The 19,491-nt window shown below is 33.0% G+C and overlaps 1 protein-coding gene across 3 annotated transcripts; it reads right to left on the reverse strand.

Moving 5' to 3' along the window:
- Nucleotides 1-4,222: 4,222 nt before the first annotated feature.
- Nucleotides 4,223-18,572, reverse strand: LOC148601432 (uncharacterized). Of its 3 annotated transcripts, XM_088556183.1 has the most exons (13): nucleotides 18,511-18,572; nucleotides 17,872-17,938; nucleotides 16,200-17,210; nucleotides 15,145-15,612; nucleotides 14,266-14,661; nucleotides 12,475-12,536; nucleotides 11,146-11,379; nucleotides 10,598-10,819; nucleotides 9,930-9,981; nucleotides 8,570-8,698; nucleotides 6,607-6,780; nucleotides 5,612-5,785; nucleotides 4,224-5,270 (listed from the first exon to the last, which is right to left on the reverse strand). In XM_088556183.1, exons 2-13 carry the CDS (start codon nucleotides 17,927-17,929, stop codon nucleotides 5,107-5,109), a joined length of 3,144 nt encoding a protein of 1,047 aa, XP_088412309.1. In that variant the 5' UTR covers nucleotides 17,930-17,938; nucleotides 18,511-18,572; the 3' UTR covers nucleotides 4,224-5,106. The 3 variants fall into 3 exon arrangements, with proteins under 3 accessions (XP_088412310.1, XP_088412309.1, XP_088412308.1); XM_088556182.1 differs by lacking the exon at nucleotides 18,511-18,572 and having other exon boundaries at nucleotides 4,225-5,270; nucleotides 17,872-18,028; XM_088556184.1 differs by lacking the exons at nucleotides 10,598-10,819; nucleotides 18,511-18,572 and having other exon boundaries at nucleotides 4,223-5,270; nucleotides 17,872-18,028.
- Between the last annotated feature and the right edge of the window lie 919 nt (nucleotides 18,573-19,491).

Raw genomic sequence — 19,491 nt, forward strand, 5'->3', positions numbered from 1 at the left:
GAAAATGTATGTTACACTGAAGAACTTGTAGGGACTGTCTTAAGTCAGAAACCCAATTCGTGATTTTACTTCCTGTATTATTCTGTAATTATTTCTGTTATAACTTATACTATCTGGTTATGTACATCGTTACTATGTAAACTTTGAACTTTTAACCGGAACAATTAAGAACTTGTCGTTCAGTTGGAGTTGAACTGTTCTTTTTTTTTATTGACATAATCAACGAACTTGATAAAAGAAAAGCAATCCCAATGTATTTTATTGACCGAATAATTTGCGTTGTTATATATATATACTACAAAAAAAGCCAGTTAGCTATTCATGACTACATGCGCTGTAATTGTGTGGGAGAAGATTATAAAGAGCATCCGCACATTTCTCAATGCACGAACTGAACCCTTTTTCAATTACTAAGGAAATTTACAGAATAATTGGCCCAAAAATTGTTAACCAATCCACACCCTCATTTTATACCAATTAAGTTCATATCATGCATGTATGCTTTTCGTCTTCTCCATTTGTGGAATGTGTTCTCCCTAGATTTTATTTGAAAGGGTATTTGGGTATTTCTAGATATATGGGTTCTTTTCCCATGTGCCCATACGTGGATATATCTGGGTAATTATTTACATTTGTACATGTGCTTCTGTAGACACACTTGATGAATTATGGTAGCTCATATTCCTAGTGTGTTGTGTTTTGTATAAAAATAAGGTAAATCTCAAGTTTCCGCTAACAATGAGTCAGCTATAACTTAAAGGCAAGTAACTGCACGGAAATTTAAGAATTTTTTACGACGACGTCAATACAACGTAGACGACAACACCAACAACACAATAGCATTCAAAATAAACATTATTTGTGGCCAAGCCAAACTTGACCATTAATATAGGGCATATGTAGGGACACTAAATGGTACCACGCCACGTTCTAATACTATTTAAGGACATACTAAATCTCCAATAGCACAAATTATATATGTATTGTTTTTTGTTATAGAAATGTTATATCTCCTTCATTGTCCAGTTAATTGTTTAAGGAAAAACAGCAGGGGAAATCATTTAACTAAGAGATCACGCCTCGTGAACATCGTCATTACATGCGTTGTCAATTAACACGACATACATTGAAAGAGTAAACAAGGGAACCAAGTTTCTAGCGGAAGTAAAAAAAAATGTAATCCAGGGAAAAAAAGATCAGACATTGAAAACAGACACACACAACAAAGGACATAAAATAACCAAAAATAATACATACAAAGTAACAAAAGTAAATAAGCCACTCGGAATCTAAAAACTGGGAGCATGGAACAGGTGCACCCGTAGGGTAAGCGTCCTCTGCATTTCTAGAAACAGCCGCCGAGTTTTGAATTTGGACCATCGGAACTTGTTTGGTACTTTGCCTTGTATGAAGATGTACTGTACAAAATGGTTGTTTGTTATTTTGACAACCTTGAAGGGGGATTTAGGCCGTGTGATCCTATGTCTCCTTATTTATTTATCATTTGTGTCAAACTTTAAATCTTTCGTTGATATTTAAGGTTTGAATATGTAGAAGATTCAGATTTATTGATTAATCCATTAATTGTCAAAGAAGTCGTTGAGAATCTCTAAACAAAAATATCCACAGTAAGACTACAGTAGCATGGATTGGTTGCAAACAAATATTCTAAGTTAGTTTTATGTTCTGTTCAATATATAAATTCACATTGATCTAGTGAATATTCTAAGTTATTTGTAATACGTTTGTCACTGAATTCTAAAAACAATATTGTAAAATTGAACTATGACTGGAAATTTAAAGAGGTATCAAATTTATTAAAAAATTGACAACAAAAGAAGCTGACATTGTTAACGAAAATCACATTCAAAAACTCTATAGCTTTGCCACAAAGTGTGCGCTTATTTTAAGCTCTTTTACCTTTAATTGCCAATAGTCATTTTTTCAGTCGATACAGCTAAATAATCATGCCAATGACAGGCAGTCAATACACACATCTATCCTAGGTACGGTGTAGACGTGTTTTAAGGTTACATCGGCGTAGACGTGTTTTAAGGTTACATCATTTAGTTTTCTATAATCGATGCACTACATTATATAGTTGTCCTTCTTCCTTGCGAGAACTACAGATTTCATGTCGATCCATCCCCAGTCGATCTGTCGCAGTAGATCAGTTCCCAAGTGGATCAGTCCCCTTTTTAGAAGTCGATCCGTCCCCAATCATAAACTCGATGCATTATGCATTAGGATTTCATACAATTAAAATATAAAACATAAATGTTGAAAATAAATTATCTTATCCGTTTATATATATCTTTTCTTAAATTTTACAATAATAAATTACAGTTCTGATTATAGTTCATAAAATATTATTAATATCAGTACAGTTTAGATTACATATGATTGTTACATTACAAAATGAAAAGTTTTACTCAATTTAAGTCATTTTTTTTATCATTAAAGGGTTATTGTTTTCCATTTACTTGTTTAATTGATCTTTATAGTTAAAATGTTTGCTTGTGTGATCTTTATAGTTTGAATGTTTGTTTGACCTTTGTAGTTTAATGTTGGTTTGTTTGACCTTTGTAGTTTAATGTTGGTTTGTTTGACCTTTGTAGTTTAATGTTGGTTTGTGTGATCTTTATAGTTTAAATGAATGTTTGTGAACGTATACATGTGTGAATGAAACAGCATGCAAACCATGTTTTTGTCTCTGAATTAATATACAAAAAATTATATTTTTTTTTCATTTTTTAGTTAAGAATTTAGATACCTACCTTGAAAGTGTTATGATCGGAGTCCTAAATAAAAGTGTCTGTAAATAACAAGTTCCGGTATATGACACTAAATTTTATGCACATCAAATCATACAATATAATAATAAGAGAAGATGGATCAACTTGGGGACGGAAAAATCTAGGAACAGAAAAGTATGGGGACGGATCAACCTGCTACCGTGAATCCCATGCCGAGTTGGATGGTTTTATAACTTCTTTGTTGAACTGTTCCTTCAAATACTGAAGAACTTACTTCTCAAAACCAACTGGTTTTCTGAGTGGCAGTCGAAAAGGAGCAGTTCCTGTTGTCTCAATCTTGTGTTGAATAGTAGAACATGATCCTAGATCAGACTTTGAAAGGGTAATGAAGGGAAACCAGGTTATAGCTGTAATCAAAAGAATTTGATCCAGGGACAAAGACTAGACATGGAAAACAGACATACACAACAAAGAACATAAAGTAACTAAAATCATACATACAAAGTAACAAAAGTAAATGAACAACACGGACTCCACTAAAAACTGGGAGCATGGACCAGGTGCACCGGTAGGGTAAGCGAATGCTTCACTGTTAACTATGAGTATCTTTGTTAATTTTCTATTCATTTTTCCATCCTTGATATCCTAAAGGCATCTGTTATAAAATCATTAAGGAGGTCTTGTAACTCTGGAATGTCGGCCTTACTCCTTTGTCTACCAGGCGCTGTTGTCTCCCTTGATGCTACTGTGAAAATTTATGATGTCACTGTACCAGTCTTCTGGAATACTAATGGGGTTTGTTTCTTCTATCATTTGATGTTTACATGGTCCAATTCCATGTGTTTTGCAGGAGTTTTCGGCATTGCCACATTAGCTGTATTGTAAATTTGACACCATTTCTGTATTTGCGTCGAAACCAACAACAGAATGTAAATCTACAAACACATAGTTCCTCTTCAACTTTACTTGATCGCCTTCAATATTTGCTAACCTTTTCTGGATTACCCTTTCCAAATGAGGCCACAAATGTACATGTCATGAGGAGGTTTTTATTGTCTTCAATAATAGGCTGTATCATTTAGTATATATTGCCATTGTCTTCACTATTGACAAATTGTCCGGACAATATTACTTCTGAATTATCTGGAATGGTAGTGTTTTCTTTCAGGACAATTCAAGCTATCTTTTTGAAAATTTCTGTCTTTAACACTGTTATTTCTGCTCCAGTATCAATAACTGTGTTCACCTTCATTCCATTGATACTTATTTGCACCTTCATAGTTACAGCCCTCACACCCTCTATCATTCCATTGATAGTTATTGGCGCCTTCATAGTTACAGCCCTCACACTATCATTCCATTGATAGTTATTGGCGCCTTCATAGTTACAGCCCTCACACCCTCTATCATTCCATTGATAGTTATTGGCGCCTTCATAGTTACAGCCCTCACACTATCATTCCATTGATAGTTATTGGCGCCTTCATAGTTACAGCCCTCACACCCTCTATCATTCCATTGATAGTTATTGGCGCCTTCATAGTTACAGCCCTCACACCCTCTATCATTCCATTAATAGTTATTGGCACCTTCATAGTTACAGCCCTCACACTCTCTATCATTAAGTTTTCCTAGCTTTGTTCAGGTTCATCTTTACCATCATCATCCCCTCTGACAGAAGTAGAAGTGGTTATGGACGCGATAAATACAGATAAATACAGCGTTAAGAATTTTGTTAATTACGTTTGCGTGAAAAACAAGCTCATGCTTTGGCGAATTGTAATTCTGACATAATCTGATGTATTTATTTAAAAGAGACAAATAACCAATTATCATCAACAAAAGGCGATAAACTCCCTCGCCACATTAATCTTATTTTAACAAACCATGAAGTTCGATCGGTAATCAAACGAATATATTCCAATGATGAAAACAAGACAAGAGAAATAAGCACACACAACAAAGGACTTGAAACAACCTAAATAACATGTAAAAAAATAAAAGTAATTTAGCTACCCAGACTCAACTAAAAACTTTGAGCAGGGACAGGTGTACCGATAGCGTTCTCTGCTCTTCTAGAGACATTCGCCGAGTTGCTCATAAATTGTCATAAACGTTGTAGACGAAAGTGGAAAGGAACAAATATTTGGTTGGTATCTGGTGGAACATTTTCACAATTAATCGAGAATATTACTTTTTAAAGCAACTTTTTATTAACTAAATGTTTCATCTATGCACATTTTTAATAAGCATAGTGTGTTTGAATAAAACTGAAATGTCTGGAAACACATGATGGATGCTGCAAGCCAATTAATTTGGCAGAAGCAGATTTTTCTTTGACGCTCCGATGTTATGATTTTGCACATTGAACCACGTTCTGAAGCTCATCTTGTAGTTGTTCTAACGGGACAGATGCGTCTAATGTTGTAGCAGTGATAATCAAAGATGAATGTTGTATTTCTACGTAATTAGACACCTTTCGGAATTTATTCTTTTCTTCAGTTGCTAAATAATCTGTTTAGAAGAAACAAGTTAAAGATATTTTTTTTTGGAACCCGAATATTTTATAAAATGTTAGAGCTATTATTATGTACAGTTAACAATAAAAACGTATTTGTCTTAGTGTTATGATGGGCTAACATCGTTCTTTTTATGTTTTGTTTTTTTATTTAAACAGTACATCAGCCTTGTTAAATAAATTCATTTTGACGGTTTTATTCTTGTATTGCCTTTACAGTTTAGTTCATTTTTCAGTGGAAGCCCGGGTTGGCTAATACGAGATGCATGGAAGTCAGAAGTATTGCATTTCCGTGAATTATCTCTTCTTGCTATAGTACAACAATTAACAGACGTACCTAATAACGACCATATCCCTGAAACTTCTTTCTCTTCTTCCAATTCAAGCAAAACATCATCATAAGCTGCTTTATCAGCTACAACAATTTCTATTTTGTCTAAATATCGCGACCTAGCACCAACTAAAGCAATTTCTTTTACTATCTTTGCTTGCTTTAAGTAAGAGAGCTTTTCTGAAAACATATATATAAGTAAAAAAAAGCATCTTGTACAAATATTTTTACTGGAATAGTGCCTACCAAAGAATGTATCTTGTACTTTCTTTTACATCTTGTTACCATAATGTACCAGACATGAACTTGTACTTTTTGTAAATTCTCACTTCGTAAATGATTAATCGGGTTAATTATGTGCTGCAAAATTACGTTTCATAGTTAAAATCATCAATTCATTTTTTGCAGGTTACTAAGAACAAAAATTCCAATCGTATTAACATTACGAATTCCGGTATGCATAATTCAAACCGATATTGATTATTCAAATTATTCTGACTGATATTAACTTACTATATCGCCGATCATAAATTACTTCATTGAATGAACATTTCTGTCTTTTAATCATTTACCTATGTAATCAATTTTCGAATTGCTTGATGGAAATTATAAATTATTTCGTTATTATCAAGTTAACTACCTAAGAGGTTCAACATGTATAAATTGTTATTCAACTATTAAGGAAAGATCAACTCTGTCTCCTGAACAGCATAACGAATTAATAATAAATTTTAAAGGATACATTAAAAACCTGTCTAAAGCGATCCCCATTTAGACTCAAAGAAGACTGGTGTTCGATTTAAATAGGTTCAAATTTGTTTTATCTAATACCAAGGGTTTCCAAAAATGTCTAGTTAAGATAGGTTTCCGGTTTATTCAGGGTTGGGTTTCACAGAAATTTTAACAGTTACGCCTAAAGACCCCGAGACACAAACTGTAATGTTTGTACGAATATTGTTTTATTTTCTTGAAAAAAGGTCATGAGACACCACATTACTTGCCTGTTTTAAATACTAGTCCTAGCGCAAGGGAAGATATCCGTTCAAATACAGTCATTTCCATGGCTGCTTTAATGCATTTCTTAAAACTCTGTTCCTGTCCGTCAAAAGTAGCATAGAATTGTTTTCCTACAGACGATAAATTATTTGTCTTGGGTATCAAAACCCCTGTGTGTCCTGCAACACAATATCCTAATAAAAATAACTTATATAAACACATTTAGAGGAGATAAATGGTGTATATTTAAGTTTCCTTTCAATATTGGTTTTAACGTTGCATTTATTTCCTATCTCAATCTATTGTGTCGGAATAGATGTTGTTCTATTTTCAGGAAAATGGAATTCAACCACATAAACGAAAAATATGGAATTTGCAAGGCAAGTTACATAGTTGGCGACTTAAATCGATGTTGCTTCGTTTAGAAATACCGGATATTCAATAACAATCTTAATATAACTCGATCCGCAAGTTTTTCGCCACAGCTAATTCACTATCTTTTTTATGATACACATTTCAGCAATGTTACCTAAACCACTTTCGCCATTAGTGATAATCCGATTTTCGAAAATGCTCTCGCATTTCTTGTGTGGTCATTGACGTTATATAATATTAAAGTACGGTTCCATATATTAATCACACAAAGATGAAATAGGATGGCATATTGTGGCTATCAAATTGCATTTAAATTTACTTGATTCAAATGCTTACATAAAAAGATAAAAATAATAACTGGTCAGATATACCAAAAAACTATGATGTTATTACCCATTTAAGTATCATTCCATATTAAACAGTTAAATTGGTTGTCATGTGATAGGAATTTAAATGTTTCTAATTTTTGCTCTTTCCAACGAACTAACTTATATCGGACTAATAATTAGTGCATACTATTCTCATTTTTTTATTGTAGAGAGACACTGTTTGACAATACACATTCATAATTGGTTTTTTTCTCAGTCTGATGTAATACTAGATACCAACCAATTTATACTTATATTTTTCTACTCTTGAAAGATATTTGTACCTAGAAAACACTAAACAAAAATGTTTCAAAGGGAGATAATTCAAAGATACTTATAAAGAAAGAAAATCAATACAAATCAATAATTATAATATATTAAATAGTGAAAAATAGATCAAGGAGAGGTATCATTTTTATTCTTTTACAATTTACCGGAAACCATCATGTACCAATCGCCATTATATATCAGTTTGATTTCTATACTTTATTTGAAGTAATTTCTTTAAAAATATATGAAATATCTCGTTTTGACTGGAAATAACAAAATTATCAAACTAATAAAATCTAGGCAGAGGTGAAATGGAATAGGCAAAAGAAAAGTCCGTATAACAATGGCAATATCAGAATAAACTTTACATCGGAAAGTTGGAAACCACATCAATGGTCCCGACTTGGTATAGGCATTCAGAATGAAAGGTTGGTTAAACCAGGTTTTATTGCGTGTCTTTCCTCCCGCTGCCATTACTGGTCATTAATTCCGTTATATTTTAACACAAATAGGCAGAATAAAATTGCAAACCGGACAAAATCGGAACAAAATAAGTAGCCAAAAGAGTACAGAAGATATGAACAAAAAAGAACTGAAAAGTAAAAAGAACTAAAAAAATAAAAATTATGTAAATTCTAGCCACGATGAATAGTGTCCTAAAGTGCTTACTTTGAAATAAAATAGTCTAAAAGTGTAGAAAGGTGGGGACTAATGATACCATTTAATGTTTTTGCCACAATGTTACACAAAATTAACAGAAGAGGGTCTAACAACCTGCAGAATCTTTTCCCTGGATCTGCAAATAGTTTAATGAAATATTATTTGGATTGTCCCTCAAATTCGTTGGATTATAACATTAATTTAGAAATAAATATTAGTGTCAGTGGCTGGGCAAATATCAGTCATATCAGCAAACGATTGTTTTGTATCAGCACTTTTTACTTATATTCACTACCTTTTTCTGTTTGCTGTATTTCAACAAGACTGTTACAACTATTATAAGCTACATCTACCATATGGGTAACTGTTATTCTCAATCCACCTGCTCTCGCTTCTAATATTTCCATTGGTGGATCATATGGACCTATTATAACGATCAATTATGCATATGCGCATAGGAGTTATCTTCCTTTTTTCATAATAAGATGACCGGTACATTCTTGACCGAACCAGTCAATATTTAAAGTTTTAGAACTTTTATCTGTGCGTTTCAACACACATTATTCTTTCTCTTTAAAGGGCATACAATTTCAAAGGAAAAAACTGTGATTAAACTTAATGAAATTTTTATATCGAACCTCAAATCACGAAATCCAATTACATATTAAATAGCACAGGAAGCAAAACAAATAAAATGTGCATTAAAATAAATATATACTATTCGGACGTGAAGCTGTTATCAAAGAGTAATATTGCAAAACTAAGAGAAATAAATAGAAAATTATAAACTGTAATATATGGTTTGTATAATGTGGAATATTAACAAACCGAGGTCATGCAATGGGTGAAACATAATCATATATCATGACCTACACTTAGAAATCGATGGTACAGGAAAACTATTGACCGAACTTTACGACAAACGTGATGACTTTTCATTCAAAATAGTCAACTTTCCTTTCATCTGTGGCAACATCCCTTCCACACCTGCGTATGGAGTGTTCATATCACAACTCATACGTTATGCCAGAGCTTGCCGAGACTATGCAGTACCGTGCTAGAATTCTAACAAATAGGCTTCTGGAGCAGGGTTATATTGCTACAAGATTGAAGTCATCACTACAAAAGTTTTATGGCCGTCATCATAAACTCGTGGATCGTTACAGTGTATCCAACTGCGCTATGAAAACTGATTTGTTCAACATGTCTCTTTCGTCTACACGGACTTGACTTTTTATGAGCAACTCGGCGGGTGTTTCTAGAAAAGCAAAGGACGCTTACCCAACCGGTGTACCTGGTCCATGCTCCCAATTTTTAGTGGAGTTCGAGTTGCTTTTGTTACTTTGTATGTATGATTTTTGTTAGTCTATGTTCTTTTGTTCTTTGTTTTGTATGTCTGTTTTCCATGTCTGGTCTTTGTCCCTGGATTACATTCTTTTGATTACCGCTATAATCTTGGTTCCCTAGAATACTCATGCACATGAATTTAGTAAGCAAGTTTCATGTGTATATACAAGATGCTTTTTGGACGCTCTAGATATTTATGCATTCTAGTAACATGAACTAAAAGGACAAATTTCAACTTTTAAGAAACGAATTATAATATACAGAACTTAAGTCAACAACCTATTTGTCAGCATATGATACAAACTCACTGACTGGCAGCAGTTTAATCTGTTTGTAGTCTCTTTGGCAGTTTTCAAACATCTATAATATAGAGTTGTCATGGTAATTGTTCTCTTAATAATCAATTATACAAAAGCCGCATAACTCAACTAAATTCAACCAAATAGACAATTGAAATATCAATCGTTATAAACGAGAAACATTTCCATTGAAAGAGGTGACTCGTGGTGGAGAAAATCACCCTTTTCAGTTTTGATACGCCATATTTGTGTAACTATACTCCTTTATGTATACTGCATTTTGGAGAAAATCGTACATTCACCTCCCACTTAGATCAACCAAATCAAGAACGGTACCTCTTGTATTATGCAAAATTCATTCCCAATCTGCATATTATTGTTTCAAAAGTGCAACCTAACGACAAACTAAGACTGGTTATGGGATCTGTCACTGTTTCTGAATTGAAAACAAAAGTGAATTTGTTGGATGTTGACTTGAATGATTCACCTCCTCACTGATTTTTTTTTATAAAGGTTGCTATATTACATTAGTAAAAAAATAAATTACCTTTTCACCTAATATAATGATAGTACAGACGGCCAAATGCTACCAAATTCCCAGTGAAGGGATAAAAGCCAATAATGAAGTGTTAAACGAAATAATAAATCACAGAATCACCTAAAAGGTAAACAAATACCTCTATTGATCTCATATCTACTGGGTAAAGAACGATTTTTACAGTTTCTATGATTAATTGGTTCGAGTCACGACGAAATCGCTCAATAGTACCAAACATCGTCTCCGCTGCAACTTCCCATGGGTATAGAAGTGTTCCTGTTCCAAAAACAGGAAAGGCGATACTGCGAAACCCAGATTTATTGGCAAGCGTTAGGCAATTGTGTACTGTCTTTGACAAAATCTGGAACAATATTATAATGAACTTCTTGACGTGACCTCTCCCTTGTAGGCTTTTACATAGTTTGTATAATAAAGGGTGAAGGGTAAGGATAAAATCATTGTTTAAATCAAAATTCAGTAACTACAGATTGGCTGTGATATTAAATAAGATTCTTGAATAGGAAATAAATATACCTCAACATGAGAAGGACTTTGTATTATATATTACAATGCAAATAATGAAACGTTGAATTAAAAATCTATTTTCGAGATTCCACCCCCCCCCCTCCCCCCCCCCATTTTGTATTCTTTCATAATGTAAAACACGTAAATATGTCAATATACTACCTGCTTTGAAAAATTAGCCGTTTTCGTCCATGGTGGTAAAGCCACGTGAAACACAGCCTTAAAAGGAAGTTGTCCTGCAATCGATTTGACAACGGCACCGAATGATATTCCATTTGGATACTTTGCTCTCAAGTCTTTACCAATTTCTTTTCCTCCGTGTTGAAGTAATTTCTGTGAAACCACGCCCCTGGTTAAATCGAGTGCACGACTGACACTGTTTACCACTACATCTACCTGTTAATATCAGACAACAACAGTACACACAATGAAATAGACACACAATTCATGTATTCAGCTTGTACAGAGTCTGCTGTGATAATCATGTGATAAAATATACATGATAATCGTATGATAAGCATATGATTTTCATATGTAGATATGTACTGGCTAGAATTATATGATACTCACATTTAAGTAAAAACATAATTATCATACAAATATCATATATAAATTGAAACATATGATAACCATAGCAGTGTCGATTCATATGCAGCTCTGCGTATGATTATCAAGCCCAGCATTTTTGTTATATATCACAGGATAACTTAAGGACACAGAACATAAATATAACGACAACTGGACCTGGGTAGACGCCAAAAAGCTTTAAAACGAATAACCATTATAGTTTTCCTCTCAATAGAAAATCGGTCATTTAAGAGATAGGGGGACTATGGAAGTGTTCATGTACCCTTTCGCAAAATGTGAATACAAAATTAGGAAAGCACGTGTTTTGAGTCGTTATCAAGTGCAATTAAGAAATAATTCATGGAGGGAGTAGATTTGTACTTATTTTAACATAGGTACGGCATTTATATTCGATTATTTAACACCGAGCGACAGCGAGGTGTTAAATGAGAATTTAAATGCTAAACCCATGTTAAAATTAGTACAAATCTACCCCCGGAAGGACTTATTTCTTTTCTAATATGACAAATACGGTAATTTGTGTGACAAAAATTTCCCTAGGCGTAGCCAAAATAACGGCTGTTACGTTGAACCTACCCCGTATGAAAGTATACTATTAGATAACCTCTCAGCTGTTAAATTATCGCATAAACGTTTTTAAATGAGTGTTTTGTCTCAAAGCGACAGCGAAAGGAAAGAGACAGTGCGTAGGTGCTACAGGTGGGATTGTACCGATATGTACTGTTTGACGATATGAAGACATCATATTAGAAATGTAGATAATTCAAATACAACACGAAAATATAATGTCATTATTTGTAATAATTTAATTTTGTTTCATATAATGGCATACAAACGCTACCCTCAGAAATGATTATTATGTGATGTGTTTGTAATTCTTCTCCCTATTGTCTAATACCATACCTGCTGTTCTAAAATGTCTCCCTTTATCATCTCTACCTCCATGTTAGATTTAGTGCTAGCCGCTATGCATAGAAAAAAATCATATATAGTAAATTGGTATATGAGTAAACAAATGTTATAGACCGTTAACTACTTAAAATTGTGTTATAATACAGATAATTTGAGTTATTTTTTATATATGAGTAAGAGTAATCAAGGAAACCAAGATTCGAGCGCTGATTATCCCAATGATAAAGTCTACAAAGGGAAAATAGGCACACACAACAAAGAACATGTAATAACCAAATAACACACACGATTTCAAGAATTCGAATAATTACGAAAATTAACATTTGAAACCTTACCACGATACCTTTGGTTTGACCATAGTCGGGTATAGGTGTTCATTGCTTGTTGAAATTTTTGCTCACCTTATTGGACTTCCTTTATTTCGATTTATTAATAATTATATGTATGTACTTCAATGCTACTTAAATGACGTTTAAACCCTCCAAACAAAAACAGAAAAAAATAAGAGATACATGTCATAATAAAAGTAATTGTAACAAATCTGCACCGCATTTGGGAAAGTAATCAAGGGAATCAAGGTTATAGCGGTAATCAAAAGAATGTAATCCAGGGACAAAGACCAGACATGGAAAACAGACACACACAACAAAGAACATAAAGTAACCAAAATCATACATACAAAGTAACAAAAGCAAATGAGCAACTCGGACTCCACTAAAAACTGGGAGCATGGACCAGGTGCACCGGTAGGGTAAGCGTCCTCTGCTTTTCTAGAAACACCCGCCGAGTAAAAAGGAAAAAGGCAAATAAACAATTTATATCTTTTTCCAAATTTTTAGAATATATTTGTAGTTAAATTGACATTTTTCTTCATGCTTTATAATTTGAATCGAGTTGTATTCATTACATACATGGCATTGAATTATAGAAAGTCCCCTGTGTAATAAGACTTGAGATACATGTGGTTTTATTCTCGGACTTTCTCCTGTCATGCTTATATTCGGTTTATTTGACGGCAATAATAGTTTGGGTTTTATTCTCGGACTTTCTCCTGCCATGCTTATATTCGGTTTATTTGACGGCAATAATAGTTTGGGATACCAATCAACCGATCATACAAAAAAACAACTAGTTATTGTGAATAATCAAATGTTCAATGCTTTGGTCGTTTTATCTTCTTGGACGGCTTGATATCTTGCGATATTATATGATCGATGATGAGATACGATCTAGTGATATGGAAATTTCATCATTGTTTTTTTGTGTTATTGTGACATATTGTCGATAAAGTTTGATTAAAAGAAAGCGACGTTTTTACGTTTCGTACATTGATCTCCTGTAACAATTGGTAACGTCATAGACCGACGATTGCTAATGTTTTTACCATGGCAGATGCCCAAGTTCAAACGGTCGAATATTTCAAAGAAGTCATAGAGAAAAAGGTTTAACAATCGTGAAATTTGAATATTGCAAAGTATCAACTCCCGTTATTAAATTTCAACATTATAACAAAATAACGTTCGTTCGTGATTTGATATTTTGCAATATTTAACTTCCACTCATAGCGAAACTACATATCATCACTCGTGCAGAGAATGCATTGATAATGAACAAATACCGTACAGTCGATTAATCTTTGCGTTCTCTGACACTTGTGATATATTTTTCGTCTTAACTATTTCCAATGATAATTTTTCCCAGAATCTTTCTATTTGTTTACAAATCAAAAATAAAGTTGCCCATTTATTTTGAAGAGAAAAACTTCAGATCTATTTCACTTACGAGAAGAGTGTTCCCAAACACATTCACTTGTGATCATATCATAGAATTCCAGATCCTCGAAACCCTTCTTCAACTCTTTCAAAAGCTCGCTGACGATTTTAATATTATCGTTGCAGATATAAATAGTCTGTAAACTGGTCACATGACTCATCCATAATTTCACTGCGTGGCTGAAATAACCACAAAACTGACTTGGGGTAACGTTGTTGTTGCAAAACACATCGACAGGAATAGAAAAACTTGAAAATGATTCCTTGTCTATCGAAAGGAGTAAAGTCTCGATTGTTTTTGTAATTATAGGAACTTTACCACGAAATGGTTTTGACCCAATATCCACAGAAACGTTTGCAGTCATTGCACAGGGCAATCCGTTGGTGTTACTACCAAGCCAAAATGCTGTAAATTACAGAAAATTATACTGTATTAAAAAAATTTATTTTTTATTATTTTTATTTAAATTATTGTATGAAAATACAATTATATATGCATATAGTGTAAAGCAAAATTTTATTATCATATTTTTTTCATTCATTTTAAAAATGTCATAGAAAAAGCAAATGCACAAATATAGAGTAAAATATGACTGTTATTAACCCACCTGACACATATATATATCCCTACGCTTATATAAACGTCTTAAATTAGATAGATGCTTTTCTAAAATTGAATGTTGGTAATTTTCACTTTACACAGATATATTTGCTCACTTGCACTGCATTTCAATGAAACAATAAATTATTTTATAATATATGGCAAACATGGCTTCCATACTTTACTCATAATGGTTTAGTCATTTGGGTGTTTTCGTTGACAATAATTCAAAAAATGGCTTATAATTATATGAAATGTATGGATATAGTCAAGTATTCCAAATATTACTTTCATTCTGCAAATTTTTTTGAGTGTCTCGACAAATGACGTCAGCGTGACAAGTAAGGTAATCTCCATGAACAAGGACTATATGTACTCCCTTTTCCCAACTCGTCCACTGTGCTATCTGCTCGCAAATGGATGGACTTGAATCGACTGACAGACTACAGTTAAATCTTACTCCTAGGTGTGGCAGTTTTTCTGCTACTTTTCTTGTAATTGCCGTAACATTCTCATAATGTACTTTACATGACCACATTTGCTTCCCTTCAAATTGTAATACTGAAGATTTTTTTTCAGCACTGTTTAACGATTGGTTTAGTTCATTGTTCCTCCGTAATGTCTCATATTCTGTCGTATCTGGATGACTATTAGTTGGAAGGTTTTGTTCGCTACCATTAATTTGATGAGGGTTTTGTTTCATACAGTTATGATAATTTAATTCATAAACCTCAGGTTCAAATCTTAGCTCCTGTTCTGAAAATATATTTGAAACTTTGAATAAAATTAAACACTTTAAAAAAGATGATATAAATACATTATTATGTTTTCCAATTTGAGAATTCTTACACCATAACTACTATTGCCACTTTAAAATGAGATGTTTGGATAGACATAAAACTCACTATTTCAAATATATATTGGCTAATTAGTTCTTTCCAGTTTATTCTTAAATTCAGCCAATTTATGCACTGCTTGGTATATCGCCGGTTTATTATTTTTTAGGGTTATTTAATTATAACCTTTATTTAAGTTTACCTAGAATAAAGGAAAATGCATTATCTATAAGAAGTAACCATAGGTATTAAAACATTAGCAGACAGAAATTTAATGACATGTCGTGTACCTTTACAGATAAGTATAAATTGCTTCCTCTTATAGAATAACAGTATTCGAATTATAAAACGAAAGATTTTTCAGGTCTATGCAAACTAAATAACAAAACGTATTAATATTAATACCTTAATTCTATTCACAAAAATTACAAAATTATTTTTACTTGGGAATTACTACTTTTTAATACATTTGGATTCACATTAATTCGTACATTGCTAACATCTTACGTAATTCGTCCCGTTGTTCAACCTCGTTGTTAACCTCAGATCTAACACGCAGTGGAGGCAGAGGCGAATGGTTTCCGTCAGTTAGCCAGAGTAAACGTAAAATGTCTTTAGTTGTAGCCACAATGACTCCTTCTGGTGTTTGTTCAGTTACTAGTCGTTTTGACAGGTTTTCTGTAATGAGTTTGGTGAAGTCATCTTCCAAGGAGCTGTCATATGACGAAAAACACGAACAGGCAAACCTTGTGTACACCTCTGTTCGTATTAGATTGACTTCAATTCTTGATTTTGCAAATATCCAAATATGCGACGAAGTAATGACGTATTCGGCGTCAATTGATCGTCTTAGTGAAGATTTTAGATCCTTCATGCATGGTTCACATTTAAGTAATTTTAAAATAAGCGGATCAAATTGAAGTCTTGCATGGTACTCTAGGTTGGTAATAGTATGGACTTGCATGATTGCCGCATCTACTGTATGTTTGTCTCCATAGCTAGTGACGAGATAAATCTTATGACCTTCGTAATACATCCACAATTTTTTTGTAGCAAGAGCTTCTTGGAGAATATCCGGCAGGAGTTCGAACATTACAGCGTTATGAACTGGTAGACTTACCACTACAACATCAAAATTTAATGCCTTCCATCTTTTTTCTATCTCGTAAAGTACATCACTAGAATAAGAATTTTGGATTTCAACAGTTAATGTTCCTTCTTCATTAAGAGATAAGGATGAGAGTGTAAAGTTGTCGACGCATTTAAGCGTATCAAAGAGAACTTGAAGTCTGAAATACGACAAAAACTGCGTTTTTACCGGATGATCTCCTAGATGTAGCTCCCTAATGTCCTTCGTATCACCGCTAACAATTATTATGGTGACCACTCTCCATGGTTTACGCCATTGAAAGGGTTTTGTAATGGCAATAAAGTTACCGCTCTCCTCTTCAGGTGCACTTGAGGTTTCAACTTTATCATCTATTGCACTTTGTTGATTCTGGTATTGGTAAAAATCATCTGGAAATAGAAAATGAAGAGCAGAAATGAATACTTTGATTTTCCTTTAGGTTTGGGCTTCTTTCAAGTTTAGATTTAAAAGAATTTCAAGTACTGTAATTGTGAAAGATATCGGCGGGATGTTTTCTTCGCAATTTTGGGTCAAGCATTTCGCATAATGTATATTTCGTGTTGAGACATTTTAACGTATGGACATAATTTAACATAATTTAAATTTAAAGTGGAGCATTTTGGTAGATATTTCCTGAGACCGTAAATGAGGTGAACTTTCTTCGTTGATAATAGCATAAGCAAATAAGTAAAATATCCGCTTCCATCCAAAGTTTGCATATCAAAGTGTCGATGTGGTTAACGCTTGATCGGAAATAAACTGACCAACTATCTAAGGTAACCTTGTATTGTTTAATAAAGTCTTTGGAAAACTTTCAGGAAATCGGATTTTTACTAGCGACCAGATCATACAATTTTGTTTTAGGTCAACACTCAGTACCATGTACAAAAGTTATAGCTAAAAACAACAGTAAAGATGACGAAATGGATAACAAAACTTTATGCTGAGTATTTTTGAAACCTTATAAGTATAAACATATAATCTGATTTTAGAGGATAATTGCTACCGAATACAGTTTTGAAATCACATGACTGCGTGACATAAACCTACGTGTTGGAGGATTCCAAGAGTCTTTTGAAATATTCTCTTCCTCTTCTTCAATTTCCATTTCGTACTTCTGTTTAAATGGTTAAAAATTACAATTGGCATTCAACGATCACCATAACACAAACATGACACACTAAATATATTGTGATAAAAACAGAGATAACTGTTACAGTTAGTGTATTTTTATCATTTAAATATGTTGGGTGATAACGTATTTCATCTAGTGGGTGCTTCTTGTGTTGGTATGGGGGTGTTTCTTGTTTTTTGTGTGTGTTTTGTGGGTGTTTTGATTTTCGAATAAAAATATGGTAATAATATATATTCAATGGATCGAACATCTAACAAGTCCATTCAAAGTTGAAAAAATGACGTATGCGCAATTTGCGAATGTATCATAACCTATACCATTACTTGACATTTAAAAAAATGTCGTTATTGTTGTTACTGGCCTGTTACTTATAAAAAAAATGATTACATTGAAATAAGACGAATATTCCACTGCGCATAATGTTTGGAACATTAGTTTATTGTTTATTGATATTACTATCAAAGTTAACACAATTCACTGATAACAAACGTACATATAGGCGAGCGCCAAATTGGAAAAGAAAGACCTCCCGTTAAGGTTTTTAATGCACCTACCTAACAAATGGCTAATTTTGGTATGGATTGAAAAGAAAGTCATCATTGCTTAAGATTTGATTGGTCGTAAAAGTTTCCCGTGGTCTCGTTTATTAAAACTTTCGCGAGATCAAAGATATGTCGAAAAGCTTGTAATTATACAGTGAGATTTATTTTAATATATTTTAAAACTTTTGATGCTGAATCATTTCTTTTCTGAATAAAAAGATAAAACATTGTCACAAAGGAGAAATCTTGATAAAAACAATATTAAACTATAAATAATCAAATGCAACGACATTATTGTCGACCCCCTTGAAACAGCACAAAAACATTATATTACTTTAGATTTCTTATCTAAATAACCCATTTGAACTTTCTTAAGTCTTTTTTAATCTTTATTTAAGCGATTTATTCACTTAATGAAGATCAATGATGCGACCTCATATTTTTACAAGGCTTTAAATTAAATAGCAGTGGCGATGTCTTCCGGATTGTTTTTGTGTGTGTGTGTGTGTGTGTGTGTGTGTGTTTATCCCGGCCTCGTTTTATTCAGTGTGTAAATTGAAATATTTCCTAAAAAGACATAATGTTTGCGTATCATGATCGAGTTTCAGTCCCGTTGAATGCATACCCTGCCTCATAAATTGGCATCGTTGTATTATATGTCAACTGTCACACAGCAGAAACCGCTTATTAACTAATACAATATTCCTTTTATAAATGCTTTAAGCCAGGAAAGGTGATATATATAGAATTTTACTTATTGACTTTGATCCATTGGATGACATTCCTTAAAACACAATTAGGCATCAAATAAGTTATTACAAAACTCATACAAGTAAACGACACCTTACATTCTTTCTATTGATTGTCTGTTTTCCATGTCTGATCTTTGTCCCTGGATTACATTGTTTTTTTTTATTATTATTTATTTCCGCTAGAATATTGGTTCCCTTGATTACTCTTCATTCTTAATCGAGTTTTTCATTTTCATTTAAA

This window comes from Perna viridis, chromosome 12 (assembly GCF_037379345.1).
Source record: "Perna viridis isolate PV_CMFRI_1.1 ecotype Kerala chromosome 12, ASM3737934v1, whole genome shotgun sequence".
Classification (NCBI taxonomy): Eukaryota; Metazoa; Mollusca; class Bivalvia; order Mytilida; family Mytilidae; genus Perna; species Perna viridis.

Bases quoted from the DNA above. Each gene is read 5' to 3' on its own strand.
- LOC148601432 (XM_088556183.1), bottom strand. From the start codon at position 17,929: ATGGAAATTGAAGAAGAGGAAGAGAATATTTCAAAAGACTCTTGGAAT. The intron at 11,380-12,474 runs GTATGGTATTAG...TGATATTAACAG, and splicing joins GAGACATTTTAGAACAGCAG to GTAGATGTAGTGGTAAACAG. The intron at 9,982-10,597 runs GTATTTGTTTAC...TCTATATTATAG, and splicing joins TAGATATGAGATCAATAGAG to ATGTTTGAAAACTGCCAAAG.